The sequence below is a fragment of the Lepidothrix coronata genome, unplaced genomic scaffold (genome assembly GCF_001604755.1).
Source record: "Lepidothrix coronata isolate B3197 unplaced genomic scaffold, Lepidothrix_coronata-1.0 Scaffold19, whole genome shotgun sequence".
Classification (NCBI taxonomy): domain Eukaryota; kingdom Metazoa; phylum Chordata; class Aves; order Passeriformes; family Pipridae; genus Lepidothrix; species Lepidothrix coronata.
Genome location: NW_016690199.1, coordinates 1,692,912 through 1,717,690, shown reverse-complemented (window position 1 = coordinate 1,717,690; position 24,779 = coordinate 1,692,912). Strand labels below are relative to the sequence as shown.

Here is a 24,779-nt window from a genome sequence, read left to right as displayed (position 1 = left end):
AGGATGTGGTGACCCAGGCAGGGCTCCCACAAAAAACTGTAGCCATCCAGGTCTGGGGCTGCAGGGAGTGCCAGAGCCTGGCACTGGCACTGGAAGGCAGTAGGGACAACAGCAGTGTAAGGTGTGACCAGCTGGACCATCTGCTCAGCCTGGTGAGGGAGCTGTGAGAGGAATTCAAAAGGTTAAGAAGCATTATGGACTCTGAGGAGGAGATCCACTAGTGGGGCCAAACTGGAAGAAGACTGTCCTGGCTGAACAGAGAGCTCTTCCTGGAACTCACAGAGAAATAGAGTATAACACCTTTGGAAGAAGGGACAGGCAACTTATGAAGACCACAAGGATGCTGTGAGGTTATGCAAGGACAAAATTAGAAGGGCCAAAGCCCAACTAGAACTTGATCTGATTGCTGCTGTAAAAGACAACAGAAAACGTTACGAATACATCAGCAACAAAAGGAGGGCTAAGGAGAACCTCCATGCTTTACTGGATGCAGGGGAAACCCAGCAACAGAAGATAAGGAAAAGGCTGAGGTACTTAATGCCTTCTTTGCCTCAGTCTTTAATAGGAAGACCAGTGTTGTTCTCTGGGTACCCACCCCTCTGAGCTGGAAGATAGAGACAGGGAGAAGAACAAAACCCTCATAATCCAAGGGAGAATGGTCATTGACCTGCTATGCTGCTCAGACATGCACGAGTCTATGGGGTCTGCTGGGATCCACACAGGGGTACTGAGGAAGCTGGTGGAAGAGCTATCAAACCACATTCAATCATTTACCAGGAGTCCTGGATAAGCAGAGTGGCTCAAGAGAGACCTTACTGTTCTCTAAGCTACATGAAAGGAGGTTGTAGTGAGGTGGGAGTTGGTCTCTTCTCCCAGACAAGGGATAGAACCAGAGGAAATGGCCTCAAAGTTGCCCCAGGGAAAGTTTAGACTGGATATTAGAAAAAATTTCTTCACTGAAAGGGTGGTCAGGCATTGGAACAGGCTGCCCAGGGAAGTGGTGGAATCACCATTACTGCAAGTGTTCAAAAAACGTGTAGATGTGGCACTTAGGGATATGGTTTAGTGGTGAACATGGTGGTGCTGGGTTAACAGTTGGACTCGATAATCTTAGAGGTCTCTTCCAACTTTAACAATTCTAGGATTCTATGATTCCAAGAGCTGAGGACGCTCTGCCACCAGTCTGTTTTTCCTGGCCTTCCTGGAGCATCCATGTCTCCATACACTGTTTTGTATATAACCTATAGCTGCTGCACGCTCCTGCCTTAGCCTTTGCGTGACTTCCACAAAGCAGAAATATATGAGTGTCAATGTCCTTAATTTCTCCTTTAACTGCCATTTAAAAATCCCATAGTTGATGTATGTTTACATCACTCAAAGTAAACATACATTCATGCCAGCAGCTTACCTCCTGAAAATATTTCCTTTTGCTCCCTAGCAAATTGCATTTTCAAGGAGAAAAAACAAAATTTATCATCACCTAAAGCATAAAAATATGAAAAAGCCCTGAAAAAGTTGCAGGTATCCTACCATATCATACTGCAACAAACTCCAGCAGCATAACCATAACAAAACAGAGCCTCTACCCACTAGGTAGGTCATACAACACACTAAGAAGATGACCTTGTTCAGCTGTTTCAGGCCTTCAAACTCACCATAGTCAGACTGCCATCACCTGTGCCAGGGCTTTCCGTGCTCTCCAAAGTTTGCAGAGATGTTTCTTCACCATGTTTACTGGGCGATTCGATTATTACATCCTCATCCTGTAGAGACAGAGAAAACAGTGGAAATATTTGTATCATTCTTAGTGGAGATGTGGCACTTCAGATGGTGGTTTAGTGGTGGACCTGTTAGCATTAGGTTTGCAGCTGGGACTCACTGATCTTGAAGGTCTTTTCCAACCTACATGATTCTATGATTCTGTGATCCATTGCTTTGTTGTGCTAGAGAAGCCTCAAAGAGCAGCAGCCACTGAACCTATCCTGGTCTTGGCCCAAAAGTATTCAGACAGTTTTTTTATGCCTATAACACTGGTGTAGAGAAAAACAGTTGCACCTATCACAACATTATTGAGACACCAAGAAGAACAGAGCAGAATGGAATCAAAATTGTAGCTGACTGGTTGTCTTAGACACTGATTTTCTCACGTACCAAGAGAACAAATCATCCCCCACATTTTAGAGACTTTGCAGGAATTAGGAAAACAAATTACTGCTACTAAACATGTATTTTTATCTTTGTGGGGTTTGTATGGCTAAAAGGAATTAGAATCATAGAGTCATTTAGATTGGACAAGACCCTTTCAGGGGTCACTGGTCCAAGCAATATGTGCAACAGAAAGAGATTTTAAATGGCAAAATTTATGGAGGATATGAATAAGGCAATCTTGTCCTGCATTTCTACAGTTCTCTTGATTTGCAGACTTCAGCAATACCTAGGATTTGTGCAGATCTTTTCCACAAAGATGAGTGGAGATAAACCTGAGTGCATTACCTGAACAATGCCATCTGACAAGGTACCAGAAGACCAAGAGGTTGCACTGTCTTCCTTGTGCCTTTCATCATCTCTTTCTGAAGGCCAAAAGCTTGCATCTTTCTCTGTGGCTGGACTTCCCTTTGAAAGCAGTAACAGCTCAGCTTTAGCTTTTGAACAGGAAGCTCAGATATTCCTTCAGGCAATTTAAAGTACTGCAAACTTCTAGTAACACTTTGCTCAGTTTCTGCCTTGGTTATCTATCTTTATTTTGTTTCCCAAAGCTCTCCTCTTCCCTTGCTCTATAGCTCTGCTGCAAGATGAATGGCAGCTGGATGACACTGAAAGTTTTCTCTAGAGACCTCAGAGTATTCCCATTTTTAAAACTATTTAAAAAATAAATAAAAATACCCAAGCAAGAAATAATCTTTCTCCTATCCTATCCCCTAAAAAGTCCTGCATGTAAAAAAACCTGCACCAGTGGAGGTGTAGAATCAGAAACCCTAAAACTGAAGTGCTTGGATCAGAGTAGTGAGGTACCACTTCTATCCAAGCTGTTTGGACTTTGCACTGTCTAGCCATGGATTTTTTTTCCTGAAAGCAGGGAATCTTTATTCCCAGCTTTGCTCCTCTGCAGTTCACCTGGGCATTCAGACTCCCCAGATTCAGAGCAAGGTGTTGGACAGTGTCTCCCAGTTTCTCCCATTTTCTCAGAAATCTATCCTATTTTAACCTCATTCCCAATAGCCTGGTCATACCCTTTTTTCTTAAGCTCAAACACACAAATAATTTTTGTTGTTTCTTTTATGTTTTAGCAATTCAGAGGCTGCCTAATCCTGTCTGAAGCCCACTCCCACATATGAACACTAGTATTTAGGCCCATATTTTGCCACTAACACTTCCATAAAGGGATTTTTACTGTATAAACAATCCCACCAAAAGCAGAATCACACATCACAGAACGAGGTGCTGTGTAATAATGGCATTGGAATATTGGTAGGTTGGCTTGAGTGCAATATCTTCGTATCCTGCAGTGATAAAAGGTATCTCAATTTGTTCTGAAATATTTCATATTTACACATTTTTCATAGTTCATGCTCTACCAAAATCTTCTATCTTACATACACAGCTGTATATATAAAGATATATACTGAACTCACCTTGCTGTGGAAAGAACAGTCTTCTGATTCTTCATCTAAAGAAGGCAGAAGAGATACCACTCCTCTTTTTTTCAACTACAAAAATACACACAAAGAGACAACCCAATTAATCATGACAAGAACAGTAAAAGCCTCTTCCTTTCTGCCTGTAAACAAGGGTCCACTTTTGCAGAAGCACTGAAAATCTGGCACCCTACATTAAGGTAACTGAAAGTTGCAGGTATTCAGCACCCCTGAAAACTGGGACTTGATGCTGTTAAGTTTCAACATCCCAGATATAATAGGGACAAATTTATTTTTGCTCCGTGAAAATAATTTATTGAAAATCCCAGAACAACTGATTATCAACGAAGCTCCACATCGAGCATTTTGCTACTGATTGTTTGATACAAACTTCATGTTGAATCTGCTCCTGATGAAAAATAACCACAGGCACCCTTCTCCTAGCTTCTCTTAGAAATGCATCACACTCAATCATTTTGGGGCCACTCAGGAGCACAAAGGGGAGGAGAAACAGTATTGATTCACAGCTGCAGGGGTGCTCCTCTCTCACGCCACTCCTCCAGGAGGAAGAAGGGTTATTTACCTTCCCTCTCCAGCTCTCAGGTAAATGATCACTTACCTGCTGACCAGAAACATCAGTCCCAACTGAGTTACTCTGTGCCAACGCAGAGGCTATAGATTCATCTGCTGATTCAGGCACATCTTGCTGTAAGCGCTGGTGAAGCTCAGACATGGAATTCTTCATCCCGGTAAGGATATCTTCCTTTCTTTGGCACAGCTTTATGATCTCTTCTTTTACAGCTTCCATTTCTCCCTAAGGAGTAACAACATCCATAAGCATCCATTACTCTTACTTAACCAAACAGTAATGTAACAGATGACACCAGTGATGCATCTTACTGGGACTGGGGCTATTTCCCCCTTTTCCTTTTTCAGGGCATTGGGACAGTTCCCCATTGTCACTGCAGCAGATGTCCAGGTACATGCAAAACAGCAGCAACAGATACAGCTCAGGACAGCACTTGCCACTTGTAGTGCACGAGTTGGTAGTCTGGAAGGAAACTGTGGCAGGCTGGAACTAATTCTAACTAGGTCCTGCATACCCAAGGGAACACTAGTTTCCTTCAGGACAAAGGGAATGCAGATGGGTTACATTACTCTGTGTGTCACAGCAGGTGATGTTAACTTCCAACTACCTTCCCTGGAAAAACCTGACACTAAGCACTTAGGATAGCCTTGATGAGGGCAAAGTCAGCAACAAGGGTAGCTCAGGGCTGAGTCTTTGCTGAAGTTAAAGAAAGGAAACAAACCATTTGATGGGTTTTAGGGACATGTCTAGGGACAAAACTATCCCATGTCTTTGAATGTCATACTGGGAGAAATGGTCCCCAATAAAGTGCAAGGAAAATATTTAATGTTCTGCAGGGACTAAACAATAATCCAAGTAACTCTGCACTAACAAAGGGGGAAATAAATCTGTCTTGGTCTCAGTCCTGGCCATGACAATTGCTCTAGCCAGTGTTCTCCTTAGAGTTTTCCTTACCACCCAGCCTCCAGGTGAGCAAAGAAAGCACAGCAAATAACAGAGTAAGACAGGGCAAGGAATAAATTGCTCTACTCTCTTAATTACTAAAAGTGCTAAAGCTCTTTGAAGCATTGTTGCTTGCTTGGAAAACCAAAACCTGGCTAAATATCCCATTACACACTGGGCTCAGTTGATCAGAGCAAGCTTTGATGCTGGGCTTGAAATCAGAACAGCAATGACTCCACACCATGCCCTATCATTAATGATGTTATACCAGTAATAATTTGTAACAGATGAAAGCAGTAAGACTGCTGGTTCTGCCTTGACTACAGCTTATTCTGTTAATAACTCAAATGTGGTGGCATGACAGGGAAGGTGGAGGCAGAAACTCCAGCAAATTTTCAAAGGACATGGGAACTCTGCTTAGACAAGGATGTTTTTCTCCTTTTGTACACTCAAAACTACAAGATAAAATCTCGCAAAGGTAGAGGCAAGAAAATGTCATTGGAATGAAAAAACGGCCATCCATGGCAATTTGGCATATTTTTATAAATGCCCACTAAGAACAATATATCTGTTTCATTGCAGCAGGAGACTCTCCAGCATACATTTACCATCTACTATTTTTCAAACTTAGTCAGCCATAACTTCCTCAGAAACCAAATCTTTATTAACATCACTTCTTTATCTGAAACCTCTCAACAAGATGGGCAGTTCTATCACCCACTTCTATACATGCAATGCTACAATTCTGAAATGGGTTGTCTGCTAAAACAAGAGCTATTAAACAGAAAATCCCACACTCAAAGACAAAAACAAGTAAGAACCAGGAAATGAGTCATGCTTAGTACTACATCAAGCCTCCAGCACCCAACCAGCTGACAGCAGAGCTACCATGTACTTAGGAGCCTCCTGAGTGATTACAGTTATTAGGCAAGTACAATGTAAGTGTATTAGCTTTATTGTGACTGACTGGAAAAAACTGAGCATTTCAGAGGCACTTTATAAATAGTTATTCCATTTAATTAGTAATTTCCTGGCTTCTGCAGTGCTGTCCTNCGCTAAAGTGACAGTGAGGCTTCATATGATTTTACTAGTTGTTTCTATATAATAGAAAACACATACTTTTCTCATCTTAAAACACATCTTATTTTTGCATTAACAAATTAATTCATCCATTATAGAAAAATGCTGACTGCAGGGAGAAAAGCAACACATGTTTATCAGTTGATGAAAACACACTGCAGCAGTGAGGAAGGAAAGGAGTCTAATGAATCTAATCGTAATCAGAATCCCCAAAAGTACCATTGCATAATCAGCAATCAGAAATGGACTCAGTTCTCTCCTTATGCACTATCCCAAGCTGCTACCTCAGGAAAATTGGCAAGATGCTGAGCCCAGGTGAGTTATCAGTGCCACATACTGCTTCACCAAAACAGCTGTCAGCTGTCATGAAAACAGCACTCAGCTTTTCTTAGAAATTGATATAGGTACAAATGACACATCAAAATCAATAAGGAGTATATTATGAAAGATATACCCAATTTGCAAACTAATATTAACTGTAATTAATTGCATGGTCACCCTATGGCATTCAATTGTCTGCTTGACTCTGGTGGGGAAGGCAAGTACAGTGCTATTTCTCAGTGCTCTGCATCATCATGATTAGTGTTAGTCAGGACAAGTAACACACATGAGACAGAAAACAGTGAAACCCACCTCTGGACAGTGAGTCTTCTGAGCCTGTGGTTGATCTTCATGTGATACTTCAACCAAGTGGTTCTTTAAGAGTTGTTTCAACTTTTCAATTTCTTGCTCACATTCTTCTGTTTTCTTTACAGTTTCCTGCGAAATAGTAATCTTCATAAATAATTTTGAATTAAGGAGTACAGAAACAAACTAGTCAGTAACACAGCAAAGATGAATTGAAGAGTAGTGAAGCCTCCTTTGCACCTCTAGTTACGTGTAACAGAAACTGTGTTTGCTCTGCTAACTTTGCACAAACTCACCAAGTTTATTATTCACTTGCTAAGGACAAACAAACCACTCTATCCACAAGTTGAAGTACGGTGGATTATTCTGCCTAGAAGCACATCTTTGCTTACTCCAGAGTAGAACTACGAATTTGGCTATAAAATGGAAACAGAGTATATTTCATTACATTCATTACAATTTATAAAAGGTTAGAGGGAAAAAAAAAAGAGAGAGAAATTACAATATTTCGTATCAAGTTAGAAAGCCTACCTGTTTTTTACTGGTGCTGAAGTCCTTACTGCCAGCTAGTTCTGCACTGACCAAAAATGAAGTGTGCTGTACACCAGGCAAACACTGCAGCTCAGAGAATAAGCCAACTACAATATCTGACAATTTGAATACTTCCCATAAAAATGATAAGTAGTCCCACCATGTGAACTTCCTCTTCTTACATGGCTTATAGGAAAACATATCATATGTTACAAATAGCTAAATTCACTTTTACTCATTTGACAGTAACAGCAAAATCTCATCAACTCCCAGCTTGACTGTTTAGGGCAATCTCCCCACACACTCATATTTGTCAGTCACAGCCTGTCATGATGTGTCTGGTAATTAAGAAATTGTCACATTTACAAATCAGAATATTTTGTGAAAACATTGAATATGCACAGCACTTGGTGGCTCTGTGTTTTCTGACCCACAGGCTGAGAACCAAAGACTATCTAAGGACTGTTCCTCAGATGTCTGCAAAAGGTAATGAGGAAACAATGAAGTCAACAGGCTTGAACTTACTCTGCTGACAGCAGCACCTGAACGACCTGACAGGTCAAAAATCTCACTGAAAAGTATGCACAGACTCTGACTTTCAGAGCAAAGAGTCTCTCCTGCTACGGACATAACAGAGCCATTTCTACAGTCACTTCTTCAAAAGAACACTCCCTCTCAAGAAAATGCAGACAGATAAGATTCTAAGTAATCATTATTATCTTACTTACACGTTTTAAAAGAAAGAAAAACCTATTTTCTTCAGTTAATAAAAGAAAGCCAAATTGAAGAGAAAGATATTTAATTATGGCCTATAATCTTAGTGCCATAGCTAAAGAATCAGAGGAGGAAAAAAAACAGAATAGGTCTTCTCCTGCTCAGTTTTAAAGACCTTCTAAAAGGGAGATTCTCTTACTCACACCTTCACTTCCATATGAATAGGAGTGTTTAGTAATAGGTTGAGTACTACCTCAACTTTCCTTGGCTAACTAAAGAATATGAATATTTTGTATACAGACTCCAATGTCTTCCGTCACAGGTCAATATGTGATAAAGTCATTTGCCTGAAGATAACTCATCTGTCCCCCGCCTTCCACTCAGGGACAAGAAAATCTGATTTTATCCTTTATCCAGTACACCAAATGATACCATATCTGTTGGACTTAATCTCTTCCTACAAGTGTTGCCTGTCTTTTGAGTTATTTCCTGCTTAACATTTGCCCTTGACTTTTCATAGCGTGGTAACACTAGAAGACTGACCCATGGAAAAGGCCCACCTGCCTTTAGTGTATTTGTCTTGGAAGAGCTTAGTGAAAATGAGCTCAGTAAGCCAACAGATATGCAAATACTGCCACTCTCTCACACAGAAAACCAGTAGAGGCAGATGTGGCTTCCAACTCACCTTCCTGATGACGTTATTTAGGTGTGGTACTTAACAAGCCATAATAAAAAACAGAGGGCAATGTTCAACGCAGATCTAAGTCACCGAAAATCCTGCCCCAAAGCACTTGCTATACCTATTACAGGTTTTGTTTCTGTTATATTTTTTCAAGTGTTACAATGCAATTTAATTAGACAAAAGTTACCAATGCAACATCCCATTGCGTCATCCACAGCAAAAGATGGGCAAACTCATCCACACACTGATCCCCGGGGAAAGAAACCCCATGTATGTATTTCTACAGGAAGCTTACTACCTTTTTGATGCAACACTCAAAATGCCATATTTTAATAGCTTTATCCTTTGTTACATCCTAGCTGGTACTAGACTTGTAATACTGCTGCTTTCAAGCCATTTAACTGCACTGGAAAATCTCTTTTGCACAGTTTGATAAACCAGCTGCCAAGAATTACAATTTTTCCAATCTGTATTCTTACAAAGAAATTTCACTCAGCTACAGATTGATGGATGCCTACAAGGTAAAGGCAAATGCTGAGCAAAGAAAGGTTACAGCTTTACAAAGAGGACAAAAATCTAAAACTTGACCTAATGCTCCACACAAACCAGTTACAAGGGTCATGATAACAATTCAATTGCAAAGTACTCTGTTTCTGATGGTTTTAAAGTGTTTTGAAAATTTTCAAGTATTTGATCTGGTAACTCTGAAAAAGGTGCATTTTACCACATCCATTTTTTCAGACCTAATAAGCTGTACGGATTAAAAAAAAAAAAACAAAAAAGGGATCATAGGGATCATAGATCTCATATAGTCATTGCTTTTTTTCTGAACTCCATAATCATGTGGCATGTTTTCAGTTTTTTTCTTTGTGTGGTGCTCTTAATTTCACAAACTGCAAATCAAAGACGGACATTCACATTTTAGCTGACACTTGTGTCTGCCTGGCCTTTGAAATGCCCAGTTAGATGTTCTAAAGCATTCTGCTTTACTGTAATAGGTTAGGAAAACCGTATCAGCAAAGAAAATGTAACCTTTTTCTAGGTGCTGCCATCATCCTGCCAAGAAATGGATGGGCCACCTGAGAATTTTCATACCTCTGCTGACATGGGAACGTGTGTAATCCAACTCCAGGTTGCCTCCAACCTGGGCAATGGAGCGTGACAGGCCCTGAATTAAAACCTTCCTGAGCTGGTACAACCACATCGCTCAGTGAAGTGCTGCAGAGAGATTCCTTCGGGTCTCGAGCTGTTCATAACCCTCACTGCCCCGAGTTAACACTCACTGACCTGCCAGCACTGCCTTCTTCTAGGGCCGTGCGTCACACCGATGCTGTTATATCATTTCTGTTCCCAAACCTGGTTTGGCCAACAGCATCTCCAGGCTCCCTGTCACATGTTGGCCTACCTCAAAACAATGAATTAACCAGGACACAGCTGTAGGAAATGGTCACTTTCCTGGCTCACTGATTTGGATTAGTAAAAGGCCTTCTGCTGTCAGCTGTTTCTATATAATGGCTGCCAACAAGAATTTCCATGGTAAAGATAACTTTAAAGACTTGGTGTAGACACCTACATCTAATACTGGACTTCACTCATCAGTGCAAACCTGTGTCATAAGACACCTGAGCCTTCATTTCTTCTACAGTATGTTAAAACCACATGGTGTCAGCTGTGACTGAACTGGAAAACTGAAATGTATTTCAAGACTACTGAGTGTGCTTTGTTGCAGTATCAAATAAAACAGGAAAGAAAAAAAGAACAAAAAAAAAAAATCCCCAAAACATTACATAGAAGACATAGTAGGCATAATTATGTGTCTGTAATAGCAATATTGTTTAAAGATCAAAATTACTATAAAGTAAAGGTGGTTTAGGTGACAAGAAAAAAAAAATCAATTACCTCAAGTAGGTCATTTTGTTCCTTAGTAATTTTTTCTAATTTCTTCAGTTCTCTCAAGAGTTTTCTTGCTCTTTTGAAGACTGAGAAAGGTTGCATTTTCATTGCTGGTAGCTGAAGTGCTTCTTCATAGGACTGTATATGAACAATAGTCTTCTGCATGGGACCAACGTGCTCAAGTATAACCTATCAGGACACAAGACAGGTGATGGATGTGATACTGAGTTAGAAAAAATGAACATCGAAAACTTATACTACTCTCATGATGTGCAAAAGCTCTCTTTGGTCAGTTTCCCATTCAAGAGGAATATTTTTATCCCCATATGGGCCATTCACTTAAGAATTGGACTCAGTGATCCCTGTGGGTTCCTTCCAATTCTCAATATTTTGTGATTCTACGAATCTTCAAACAAAGAAGTGAAAATCCACAGTAAGGTTGTCTAAAGCAAAACATAAGATACATCTTTCATTTACAATTCTTCTTTTTTTCAGTGTATACATTCATAAAGTTTGCACAGTGACAAAAAAACAGTCACATTCAGATTAGGTGCTATTTACTAAGCGGGTCATTTCAAAGTAGAGTATTATTGGCAGTGAAAACAGTCAAAAACTTGGTGCAAACCCTTTGATGTCACTCTAGCAAATTCTGGTTTTGTTGTTTGTCCTGCACACCAGTAGTTTTATGATGGTCCCATAAACAGTGTATCAACATAGTTGAGATGATGAATCAGGATGGAAGTCAGGGAAAACCTGTGAAGGTGGCTTTCCTGAAGACAGCATTTCATACCACAATACCTCAAGTGAATGCACAGTTTACAACCACCTTTATCAGTTTTGGATGAACAGAAATATGCAGTTTCATACCACAAAACTTATTTTATGGAAGACTCAGTGATCAGCTTCAGAAAGACAGAATGGTAACAACCAACACATAACGTCTTGGTTCTCCTAAAGAAGTATGAAATCCTACAGAGACCTCATTCAGCTGGGAACTTCAGAGGAAAAAACCCAAACAAATAAACCACCTATGGGCTTTTTAATTACTAACATTTTTGTTAAATTCTCTCTCAAGAAGATTTCATTTTGAAATGCTCCAGGTGGAATAAAGATGCTTATTCTCTCTTTTGTTCAAAACATGACTGTGATCCTTGAAAGGGTCTCTCAACAGTCTCCCCTTAGGACTTACATTGATCAGATATCTTGGATGCAAACTGAATTCCTTTCAAATGAAACTAAAGCAGGTGATACTCTCCAGAAGAGCTTTTGAAGACACCCAGCTACTAATGGATGTCCATTCTACAGGATCAGTCCAAAGTAAGCCCCAAGACACATACAACACAGATACCAAGTCCTCTGCACCAATTGTTTTGCCCTACCAATGTGCTCCTTTTGGATTTTAGAGTACTTGCTACTGTAGAAACATGCAGCAGAAATCATGTCTGAAATAATACTTTCAATCTTCGATCCCAGAGTTAAAATTTGTGTCATATTAATGTGTATGATCATTTCAAGATCACATACTAAAAACTTGTTCATGGTGGTTTGCAGTCACTAACATCCTTATGCTTCTGAAACCATACTTACACTAACTTCTGCATACATATACAGGGGAAAAAAGCCCATATAGGAGTTTTTACAGACCTGTCCATGTTTAAGTTGGTCTTTAGGAGAAAATTCTAACAGGTCGTCTGATGACAGGATTGTCTTCATTTCTGCAACATCCTTCTCAAACACTTTCACATGAGATTCAATGGCATCCAATTCCTAGATTTTGGAAACAGAGAGAGTATTTGTAGACTGTACAAATACCACAGCCAGCTTGCATTTCTGCCTTTAAACATACATTTAAAAAGAAACACTGAAAAACAAGTTCAGCATTTGCAGGATATGTTAATGGATGCTCGCAATCAAAAGCTTAGTTACTATAAATTACTCCATCATAACTTCTGAAAGAATTAAGTATTCGAGATCACCTGGTCTGTTTTAAATCCTTAATACAGAACTGACAGATCCTGGAAAAGTCACATTATAAATTACCAGTAGTGAGAAGACAGTTTTCCAGTGGTGACAGATAGCAGCATAGGAAACTACTCTAATTACACTATTGCAGTTTCCTGTGCAGAGTCTTACAGCAAATGAATCACATACAGGAGAGCTGCTTGTGAATTCTCACAGAGTCACAGAATAGATCAGGTTGGAAGGGACCTCAGGAGGTCTCTGGTGCCTGTCAAAGCAGGTCACTTGGGGCCTGATCCTGCTGAGATTTGAGTATCTCCTGGGATGGACATGTTACCCCACCTATGGGCCCCAATTAAATGTCTGACCAATCTCACTGCAGAAAAAATCCTTCCTTTGTTATACTTTAGGTCTGCTCATCTTTTCTCTGCACACCCCAAGAAGAGTCTGGCCCTGTCCTGTCTATAGTCTTCATTTACATAGCAGCAGGCACCATCAATATCCACCCCCCTACCCCCAAGCTGCCTCTTCTCAGGGCTGAAGCAACCCAGGTTCCCAGCCTTTCCTCCTACACCTTGTGCTAATCCTGAACTTTACAGCTTAATTAGTTACCGAACACCTTCTGATGGTTTGTTTCCAGACAATTCATTTCCTTGCTTGGCACAACCACTAAACCCTTTTCCCTATGCAGGTAACATAATTCGTATTTCATAACATATGATGAAGCTCTGATAAAAGACACTGATGGGTCACCCAGACTTACATCAGCCACATGCAGGATCTGTGGAAGAATCTCTGCTATCTCATGCTGTAAAGTTGCTACTTGGTCATCTATTTCATGCAGCTGTTGCATTACACTGCTGGTTTCAAAGACTGGTGTCAGCTCCTCCAGCTCCACGTAAACACCGTGCAGAACATTTTGCTTTTGCTCTGAGTCTTCCAAAGCCATCTGAGGACAAAATAAGAGCTTAGTTTGATCCATCAGTGGTGAACATTAGCACTTTGACAATACAGATATGTTCAACATCTGAAAGTATCCATATTTTATGAGTGTCAACTGTAACTATTTTTCACTCAAAGGACTTCCTGAAAGTGGTAAATTATTTATGTCAGCAAGACTTAAGAATGGAAAACTGCATCTCTACAGAGCAACCAGTTCTGACAGGGCCACATATCTGCATCAACACTTACCTGCAGGTCATCAGTATGCTTGCGTAAGCTTTTTGCAGAGTCACTTTGAACATCTGTTCTTAGCAAACAGTTGGTGCTTTCTATCCAATCCTTCACATTCTTCAAGAGTTCATCATATTCTTCCATCTTGTTGGCAGCCTAGGAAATGACAGGATTTAACAGAAAGGTACAAATGAATTGCTGTTCACTGTGTAGGATAAATGCATCTGTGGACAAGATTAAAAGAAAACAGGATGTGTTTTCATCGTGGCCAATTAAATTAGTACGGTGAAATAAAAATCACTATTTTTCTGAAACAGTTTCGTGATTTCAGGCTCTCTCCCCTAATCAAAGGTAATTTTGGTGCTTACATGCTTACATTTCATGGAGGCATTGCTGCAATTTATATGGCAACATTGCTTTAATAGACAGCCCATTAGCAGAGAAACAAAGAACCATCTCTGCACCCACCGAGGGGTGTGAGTTCCCCACACTCACCCCCACCAACCACGGTGCAGACCCACCAGTCCTTTGGGGTAGCAGCTGGAGGCAAGTTTGCCACTCCAAAAACTCCAGCTATAATATGCCAATGCACTTACAGCAGGTTTGTGACTCTTTACTCATTTGTCAGCCTCTGATGTTTTATGCAAAGCCTTCACTCTCTTTTTTTTTTATGAGATGTGATTTTAAAGGAACTTTTACACTTGCATCTACCTTGTTTAAAATGGCAGTTCTGCGCTCTGCAAGCTGTGAGACCTGCTGGTAATGCTGAAGGGGGGTCACCAAGATATCCATCAACTCCTGTGCATGGCAGGAATTCTGCTCCACTATATCTTGCACTTCTGCATCCAGTTCATTGAGTTTGTAATGCCAAAGGTCCAGCATATCCCAGATTTGCTGCACGCGGAGAAAAAGGAAGTGAAATGTAAGGTCAGACTCAAAGATAACAGCAGTGTTATTTATTCTTCACGTGGGGCATGTGGAATTGCAAAGATTTCAGAACTGATATGCTGAGAACAGAACACTCTGCATCTACTGGACTGATTCACAGTTGAAAAAACAACATCTTTTCCTGTGAGAAAGAATTGGTAAATATTCACCAGCTAAATGTTTGTTTGTACTGCTCTTTCTACAGACATAAAATGAATGGAAGACCACTTTTTGCTATACCAGAAACAACCAACAATCTTTTAACACAGATTTTTTTCTTTTCACAAGATTACCTTCTGAACTTCTTTGGCTTTGGCAATGTTTTCACTCTTCTGTTGCAACATCTTTTCAATAGCTTGCAGGCCATTGTTAATAGTTTCTGCTTTGCTTTTCAGCACGTACTGAGGAGAGTTCTGCAAGATTTCAGAGCTGACCTGTCAGAGCAAAGAGAAAACGATAGGGGAGATTACAAAGATCTGCTTGTTTCTGTGCACCACCTCACCAAAAATATTCAAATTCTTTTTATGTTTCTCTTGACAAGTCACTTAAAAACACAGGAGTGGAATTACATTTGCAGGGAGAAGCATCGACATGAGCAGGTTCGATGTCTACATGGTGTTCAATAATTCCTTCTCATTAAAAAATTACTGCCTCAGAAAGGCAATCCCTGAGGAAACAAGCAATGAGACACTGCAGCTCCCTGGGTGCTTTGCTTCAGCTGCCCCTGTTCTCATCCCTAACAGAGGCTGATGATGCTGCATTGTGGAAGGGGTCACATTTAGATTTATGCTGTAAGAAACCCAGAATGACACCTTCATGTCTCAGCCGACTGCTATGATTTCTATGTAACAAGTAAGGGAATATGAAAGTGCATCAACGTACAGCGAATTTCTAAATATAAACTTAGAGATTTATCACTGAAATAAAAAGCTCTGAGCACCATCAAGTATATGGAACTTAATTTCACTCTGCAGAACTCCATAGAAACGAAAAATTGGTACACTGGAGGGCCTGATTTTCTGTGTAAAGAGAAAAACTTTCTTCAGTAAGATACCAGGTTACTACAGACTAGATGAGGTGCAGGGAGTGAGAAAGTCCTTGCTTTTAGCCCAGAGTGATATTTTTCCTTACTAAACCCTGCTAGCTGCTAGGGTCAGCCAAGCACCAGGAAACTGTTAAATTGTGGTAAATTGTTTGTGTGCTGCAGCCTTAGGATTTAGGGGGCATACGCACACCGGACAGTTTAATGCTGCCTTGATGCAAAAGATTTTTAGTTTAACAGTTATTCTGGTTTAAAGCTCCTAATACTGAAATACTTTATCCATGTTGTGGGAAGAGGACTTCATATAACCTTTAATTAATAAATTTATCATCCATTTTTATTTATCAATGTTATTAACATTATTTATAGATGCCAACATAAGACCACTATACAAGTAGCCACAGTAAGACGCTGTATTGATAAAACTGCATTAATCACATTAAATATATAGCCAAAAGAACTACAGTGCTCCTCTCAAATGCTCATGCTTATACAGAAGGAGCTATGAAGTCCAGTCTGTACTTAGTGCCTAAGATTCCTTGGAAAAAGGAATTCAGATTGTAATCACTAAACACTTGACCATTATCCTGACCAAACATGAAAAATTATCAATGGTTGTAGTGCCAGTTTCCAAAATAGAAGAGAATCATGTATGAGTGATGTGACACAGCTGGAAATGAGAAAGCAGATCAAGCACTGACTTATATATTTCCTCAGGAAAAAATGCTGCATCTGTCAGTGCTCTGGTCATCAGCAGGGCAGGATTTTAATTTCAAAACTTCTTACTGGGATAAATTCATTATTTATGGCATCAAAAGTACAATTTATTTACACTGTTTGGTTAGCAGAGTTAGAAGAAAGCAGAATGCCATTAAAATATGATGAGTTAACTCAATTTAACACATGATGGTATCTTCTTTCATTTTTTTTTTCTAATACATAACTAAACTGACCTCCAGTTGCTTTACGATTTCTTTTGTTTCCTAAATGCATTTATATTGTTTTCCAATACCTAAATGTGAAAAGCAAACGTTATCTAGCTTCCAGGACCAGTTCTTTCACTCCAACATGTAATGTGTGTAACGTGTGTACATTGGGATAATCTTTTAGCTCGGTAAATGAAACCGTAAACAACAACCCCATCCCCCAAACATAAATACTGTTTTACTTCTCCTCTCTCCTATCCAGTTGTTACTTCTGAAAAGACGGTTCCATTTTGAAACGGAAAACAGGAAGTTAACCAAATTAAAACTAATAAGCTGTACTTAATATGCTGCTAATATAATGCCACATAAAATGAATGAATAATCTGACAGACACTAACAAGTAACTGGATTTCAAAACTGTTTTATTAAACCTTCAATTTTTATCAAATTAACTGAAATTTAGCCTTTGAAATTAGCATTAAACATAATTATTTCTGACATATAAGAAGTGAAATCTTTTATTTTCTTTTAAAAGGTAATACAAATGAATCTTTAAAAATGGTAATAATAATAATACCAATTTCAAATTTGACCCCAAATTTATAGTATTACCCCATTTTTCCTTAATTTTGCTGACATTTAACTGTTTATATCCCCTGCAGGCAGAAAAAACTGCAAAAAAAACCCCCAAAAAACACTGATGCAATGTTATTTAGTTATTTAAATTCCCTGCCTGTTTTTAAAGAAAGGTAACCACATCCCAAGGGATGCTAACAAGAACTGTGCCACGATACCCTACTGTGTGTGCAAATTACATTAAAAAATCCTGTTTCAAAGTCCTCTTTTAACCCAGTTTTGAAAATACATTCTCAGTTAAGCTATGCAAGCTTCCCAATCAACTTTGACTACTAGTTCACAGTTGAAAAATCAGACTGGATAGAAGACAGAAGCCATATCGTATTAAAACTTTATTGCTAGAGGTTCTGCCATGTCCAATTTTAATAGAGAAGAAAAATATTATATTCAGACAGCCTACTGTAAGGATATTCTAAAAGGAGACAGTTAGCATGAGGAATCTTCCCTCATGCATAAATTTTCACTGAGGGGAAAATGCAAACAAAACCAATCAATGTTTCAAGTTGAAATTTATAGTCACAACATTCATCAAATACTGCTGTACTTATTTATACATTGCTAAAAGGTAAGCCTGAAAATTACATCAACAGTTACCTTCTCTTCTAGGTCATGCAGTACTTTCTTGCAGTCCTCCAGCTGTGTTTCGATCTCTGCAGGAACTATTGTATACATTTCAGAATACTTGATCCGGAGTTTCTCCATGATATCCTGTAGAGCTTGACTTTCCTTACTGATCACACTCTGAAGCTCCTACAAAATTAAGAATAAATAACTTCAGCAGTTTTACCCAGTGTTTACTCAGGTAAACACATATACATGGTGCGTTTTATAATTCCTACAATGACTATGGTTTGGAAAAGTTGTTTTTGGGATAGCAAACCTAATTTGACTACTTCTGCAAGCAGATGAACTTTAAGAAATACTCACTCATTTGATCAAATGATGCTTTTCAATCTGTAAGAATTAAATAAACTTGATACTACTCCACATTGGGCAACTGACGCACTGATGCTCATTGACAGGTACAGCAAAGGAACCATTTGAAGTGCCCCTATGATTAAATGTTAACCTTTGTGCTCCCCCTTTTGCCAAAAGTGCATTTTCCCTTTGAAAGACGTTTAATAGCCAACGTCCACTCCTTCATTATTATAAACAACACAAAGGCCACAAAAAGCAACAGGTTTCAGGCTGAAGTGTCTGCTTTCAGGCAATTACGTAGAGCAGCACAGTGGGCTCCTTTCAAAACAGCAGTTTCCAGTTCTGCATGAAGAATGTAGGTTTTATGAGATAAAAGAAACCTGAACAACTGTCTACAGCCTGTGGCCTAGAAAGAAAATCCGATCTAAGTCCTCTTGCAGAAAGAATGAAGAAACTCATTTGTTTTGGAGGTTTTCTAGAATTTCAAGTTGGAAGGTTCTGTTTGCTTGCTTAATGGTTCCTTTCCCCCAGTGCTCACCTGTTTGAGAAACTCAAATGTTAACCCAAGTTATTGGGAAAAATTATCTAAAGCTCCTATCAGGCAATGAAAGACATTAAAATTAACTGCCTTTTTTTCTTCAATCAGGAGTAATGGTAATCCATTAGCTCCTAGTCTTCACTCGGGAATCTTTTCCCTCACATGAATACAACACAGAGAAGAAACATGTAAGAGACTGAGATTGATTTATTTCCTGTCATCCCACAACAACTGGGTGTGATATTAAAAAACCCCTCAAACCCATGAAACAGCTGTGTATCTCATTTTCTCACAGAGAAGGCTGCTGTTGTCAAATGGCCCAAGTAAGATTGTGCCAACATTTACAGGAGCTTATAGATTCCCTGACCTGAATCTGAAAGAATCATTTACAACACTGATACAAAACAAAGCATGTCTCTGCAAACTGGTGTCTGTATATTAATGCATGTTCACATTTCACAGATTATTTAGCTGGAAAGCAGATGCTACAGATTTTAGAGAAACAAGGTTTTCTTTGCAAGTAAGGGATGAAACTGCTCTGCAGATTTTCGCTTAATGGTATTTGCATTACGTAAAACTAATGAATTTTTCAACCCTTTCAGCTGAATCTTCTCAAAAGGAACAGGCCTGCTGTGACACACTGTCGCAAAGAAATCATGTGATGGGATTGCTGCTAACATTTCCTTCTGCCATTGCTGTCAGGAACAAAGACAAGGCCTAGACTCACTTTTGGATGAGTTTTAGGTGCTCAGTGTGTGGCCTAGACTCACTTTTGGATGAGTTTTAGGTGCTCAGAGTGTCACAGGTTGAATGTGAGGGACAAGAGCAGGCAAACACCTGCAGTAGTAACATTTACTCTGAACAGAAAGAACTCAGTGAAAAAGCAGACACAACTCTATTCTAATTCTAAATAATTTTAAATAGAAAACCAGCCCCTTCAGACAAATCCAGTTTTCACCACAGTAATGCTGTCTCATGGGTTTTCTGAACTTTCTCTTAAAGATGTAGCTATAATTTCTCTCTTATGCTGACTCTTAGGAAAATACTCCCATCTGTCACCAGGGTCTTTGGCTTCTGCACTTTTCCTAGCCCTTTGCCAGCTTTAAGTATCCACCTTCTAAAGAGAAAAAACTGTGGGGCACCCCATTAGTTTTTGTATAAGACTCAGCAAAGATGGCCCAAATTTGTAATAGACCTTGTTGGCTAGAATAAATAAATGATAAGGTTCTGTAGTTAAAAGACAACTCGATTAAATACAATTAAAAATAAATTTTTGATCAAGATTAAAAAAATTACGATAGCAATATAAACACAATACAGCCAAACTGAAACAAACGTAATTAAAAAAATAAATAAACACACATTTGGGGGTGTTAGGAATAATAGCATTTCGTGAAGTCAAGAAATGACAGAAATGCATAGACTGTCACAGAGTGCTGGTGGCAGCTGAAGGGCATGGTCTTGATCACATTTTGATTTCTAAAAATCATTTACCAGGTTAACCTCCAATATGGGACATCAAAGCCAGAGCACCTGAAGCTGCCCTGGCTAGATATGGAGCGGGGGAAAGGGTGAAGGATGTACCCTAAGTAATCTTTCCTAAAAGGATTGCAACTGGCTTGAATTTCATGCAATTCGGAAATACTTCTGTGCCTGCTTACTGACCCACACAGAGGGAAAGGAACACCAACCAAGGACATGGCAGGGCCAGGCATGTTCTGCCAGGTTCATTCTCTTTAACTCAGTGTGCATACACCTTGCCAGTAATTTTATCTGGAGCAAGTTCAAGCACCAGCACAAGCCAGAAGATATTCCAAATGTCCCCACACAGTAACAGAGCCGATACCAACCTCCAGTTGTTCTGCCTTTCCATCAGCATCTTGCAATAACACAGATGCAGCATTCTGCAATGCATTTGTCACAGCACTTATTTCTTCAGTGACCTTGTTCCTCTCTTGAATCTCAGCTTTCACAGAATCCTTATGGTCTTGAGCCTTTTCATACAGCCTATGAAAGATTGCCAGAAAGAACAGTAAGTTTTAGATTCTACACTAAGTAGGAGCAAAGAGCATGTTTAATACAGATATTTTATAGATTTATATCCAGAACCACATTTGTCTGTACTTTAGAAATATTTTCTGTAAAATCTTTGAGTTTGTCATTTGTTGTCTCAGTTTCTTCAAACTGATAAACAAAATATTTTTGGTAGACCAAATCAGATATATTGGTAGACCAATCAGGCATATTTAAACAGCAAACAGAGGTCAGCTTCTCAGAGTCTGAAGATGCTGGCAGAGCAGATGTTGTTCACAAAGATTCCCGTGTCCAAAAGCAGGCACAGAGAAGGGTGAGTACAATCACGAATTTGCAAAAAACACTTAGGGCGAATTTTAGACAGTGGCACTCAGTAAGACAAAGGTTGCACTGCTGCAAAAAGCCCAAGGTTTGATTTTCCTAGGAGTGGCAGACCCACATGTCCCATTCAAGTTCACAAGAGCTTGGAACCTCCAAAACTGACTATCATTCCTCCTGATTCCTACTGCACTTGAACACAAATTGCAGCCCACAAGTGATATGGCCAGGCTCAGGTCTTCTCCCTAAATAATATCCCCCAACGCCCACGCTGCAGACAGCAGATGTGTTAGATGGAGCATTCGTCTGACCCTGCAGAGCACTCATTGTCTTTTTAACCACATTACAGTTTTTATATATTCTTTAATATCCAATAAAATGCTATGCTTATAAATAGTCCTATGTCATATCTTCGACAGAAATTTCACACCACTTACTTTTTGCAGCGATCCTGCATTGCCTTTATCTCACATAAAGCAGGAAGGGCAGCTTCTGCCTCAGTGTTTTCAGATGTATTCAGAATATTTCTTATTCGGTGAAGAAGCAAGAGCAAGAGGAGCTGTTGCTGGTGGATGTTTTCTTCAAAGGAGTTCACAAAATCTAGTAACTCTACCAGTTCCTCTCTGGTGGCCTTTTCTTTCTCTTTAAGGCTTTCTGGCTGTTCTTCCTGGAGCTTATCGAGAATTATAGTTTCTCGTTCCAGCTAAGTAAACAACCATGTCAAAGCATTAGATAAAGTGTTTTTCTTTTCCATCATCTTAAGTTACATTATTCATTTACTCATACGGGTGACTAAGTAGTAGGAATTACATAGCCAGAGCTTGAACCTCTGAAGGGTGCCAAAACACTTGGGTTTGCTTTAACAAAGCAAATAACCCCGTGCAGAGTTGTTCTGGGTTCAGGGAATATGCACTATAAATTTCCTCACCAATTTTGACTCTGGGTTCAAGAAAGGGTGGAGGTAACTGGCTGACCACTGGGTAGTAAAATGATGTTCTGCACTTATCTCAGCCCTTTACAGGCCATTTTACTGACAGCCACATCCCTATCACATTTCCCCAAACTTTCAGACCTTGAGTAACTCACCTCTTCATTGATGAATTTCCATTCCTGCTTTAGTTCTTCACAGTTGATTTCCAGCCCTTTCGCTGCCTCAAGTAAACCCAGCCAGTTTGCCCACAGCACTGTTACAATCCTGCCCAGGGCCCTGTCACTTCCTCTGCATAATCTCATCAGCTCTCCAGAGATCTGCCTCAGCTTCACAAGATCCTCTTCAGCCGAGTCAATGTTGGAGACTAAAATCTTATAGGAGAAACAAACACGTAAATAAATAAAATGCTACAGTTAGAAGTATTAATGAAGTATTCAGTAACATGATTAGGATCCTCTAATAAAAGGGCAATCACTCCACTAAGCTGGTTAAAGACAGTCATGATGAGAGAATTCTGTTGGCTAAGACTACAGAGAAAGATGGGGTAAATAAAACAAAACAAACAGAAGAATAGTGTGCCTGGGTAATTAGGTTCTTGTTACTTCTTTCTGGTTATTTGAAAGGGAAGAGAAATGTGAAGGATTTAGAGACATATAAAATTACAAGTCTGAGTACTAAAGAAGAAGACAGCAAAGAAGTTGATTATAACACAGGTCTGGTGGGGAGGCAGCAAGACAGTTGTGAGTGGGGAAACTGGAAATTCTGATTTTCAATTCTGAGGGAAAACAACAGCAATGTTAGAAATCTGATCAGTCCCGGTCCTGCAAAGAAGTAGTAAGGGATCTGAACAGAAATGCAACATGAGCTTAAGCACAGATAATGTTTGATTTCTACAACAGTAAGATGCACTCATTTCACATGGCCTATTATAATCCATACATAAATATATTCTGTGGTTTAATATATATACATATATAAATACAGGATAAAGAATTTCACTTCTTTCTCCTATGGTATCATTTGGTGTGCATAGCTGCATTAGTTTTGCACGAGCTTTTCAAGTTCTTCAGAGCCTCTCTTACCTTGCTTTCTTCTAAGTGCTCCAACGCTTCTTTATAAGACATAGGAATTTTAGACAAAGACTGTCTAAGCATCTTTTCCAGTTTCTTAAGAGTATCACACACTTTATCTTTGGTTTTTGTGTAGCTTTTGTATTTTTCAAAATACCTGTAAGATACAATTAATCGACCAATTAAAATTTGTTGCTGTTGCTCCTCTCTACAAAGATAATGCCCACTAGAATAAAAATTACCATAAAAAAGTCTTCTGAACTAGTAGTCCTTACTGTTCTGCAAGTTATCATCAATTAGCATTTGTTATACGTAAGATATTTTAGAGGTGAAGGTACAAATGTCCCAGAGGCAAATATAGGTATGTATATCCATATTATCAGCCATGGAGCTGCTCGAATGAATTGTATGTCTTGAACTAAGATTCCATCCTCCTCAGGGATACCCAAAAACTACTTCCCAGTTTGTAACACACATTCTATTGTTCCTACAACGTGTGGTCTGTACTATTCCAATTTTTTTTCTGTATCTTATAATCTCATTTCTATCACCAAAGTATTTATTCATTCATTCCTTTATCTCCCAAACCTTTTCTGTACATGTATCTGAAGACCCTTCAGACTTCTTTTGTACCTCAAGGAAGGAAAATAAAGCCTTTGTCTTGTTTGATCTTTACTTTCTCAAGCCATCCAAAGACATGAATTAGGACTCCACTGAAAACTATTCTGACCTCCACCAGCACTGAACTAGAGACTGTGGAAATGTGTTTTCTTCTGATTCTGGCACCCCATGACCCTCAGTGAAGGCCCGATATGTACTTTTTGGACTATGCAACAAATGACTGCATTGTAAATTCATAGCAATATGCTTACTGTGTGGTAATTTTCCTTACATTACAATCACATCTGGGAACACCAGGAATGCTTACACTTCTTTCTACTGTATTACCTGGTTCTATCAGAACAGAAACACCACCACATTTATTTTCAGCCATGTTTCTCATAATAAGGTACATAATCTAGGAAGATCTCTTAAACTTACCTATGTTCAACAGCTTCCTTTCTCTGAGCCTTCTTCCTTAATGCCAAACTCTTATTGACCATTTCTGTTAAAGTATTTTCCAGATATACTTTATCTTCTGGTTTTACTAGGCTTTTCAGCTTGGAGTGAAAGTTTTCTACATCAGCCTTTGCAGAGTTGAGCTCTTCCTGTTTCCATTGTGGGGTCTGACAGATCTCCTCTGAGCTACAGAGCTCTGCTGCACCAGCCTGGATTTGAGCTTCAAAGTCCTCCAGCAATCTGGCAGCCCTCTGAAGGGCCTTGGTATAAAGATCACCAATCTCACATGCCTCCTCCAGAGCACTCTGAAAGAATTATAAAGATGAAGGAACAATCAAGAAAGGCTGCTGTACTCCTCTGGATCACCAGCTGATCTTAGAATTTCACACCTGGCTGTCTTTGAGACCAATGCTCCCAGAACTGGCCTGAGGAAGTAAGGGAGGACACGTGGCAAATGCACTCTACTACCTAAGGTAGTCACAGAGCAGTGCCCTCAACCATAGGACAGGGGTTATGAGGGAACTGCTAATATTGGAAAAGTCCAGAGAGAAGGAT

General features: G+C 39.5%; 1 protein-coding gene across 3 annotated transcripts in view; it reads right to left on the bottom strand.

Moving 5' to 3' along the window:
* Positions 1-24,779, bottom strand: part of SYNE2 (spectrin repeat containing nuclear envelope protein 2) — a 180,580-nt gene that overhangs the window by 74,331 nt on the left and 81,470 nt on the right. For all 3 annotated transcript variants that reach the window (XM_017807555.1, XM_017807558.1, XM_017807556.1), the window contains exons 51-67: positions 24,207-24,529; positions 23,178-23,322; positions 22,251-22,466; positions 21,602-21,867; positions 20,663-20,819; positions 17,951-18,106; positions 15,046-15,186; positions 14,537-14,719; positions 13,844-13,981; positions 13,416-13,601; positions 12,338-12,460; positions 10,700-10,882; positions 6,880-7,005; positions 4,255-4,449; positions 3,633-3,707; positions 2,494-2,613; positions 1,656-1,763 (exon numbers count right to left, since the gene is read on the bottom strand). In XM_017807555.1, the coding sequence (XP_017663044.1) occupies positions 1,656-1,763; positions 2,494-2,613; positions 3,633-3,707; positions 4,255-4,449; positions 6,880-7,005; positions 10,700-10,882; positions 12,338-12,460; positions 13,416-13,601; positions 13,844-13,981; positions 14,537-14,719; positions 15,046-15,186; positions 17,951-18,106; positions 20,663-20,819; positions 21,602-21,867; positions 22,251-22,466; positions 23,178-23,322; positions 24,207-24,529 (2,841 nt within the window). The remainder of the gene's footprint in view (positions 1-1,655; positions 1,764-2,493; positions 2,614-3,632; positions 3,708-4,254; positions 4,450-6,879; positions 7,006-10,699; positions 10,883-12,337; positions 12,461-13,415; positions 13,602-13,843; positions 13,982-14,536; positions 14,720-15,045; positions 15,187-17,950; positions 18,107-20,662; positions 20,820-21,601; positions 21,868-22,250; positions 22,467-23,177; positions 23,323-24,206; positions 24,530-24,779) is intronic.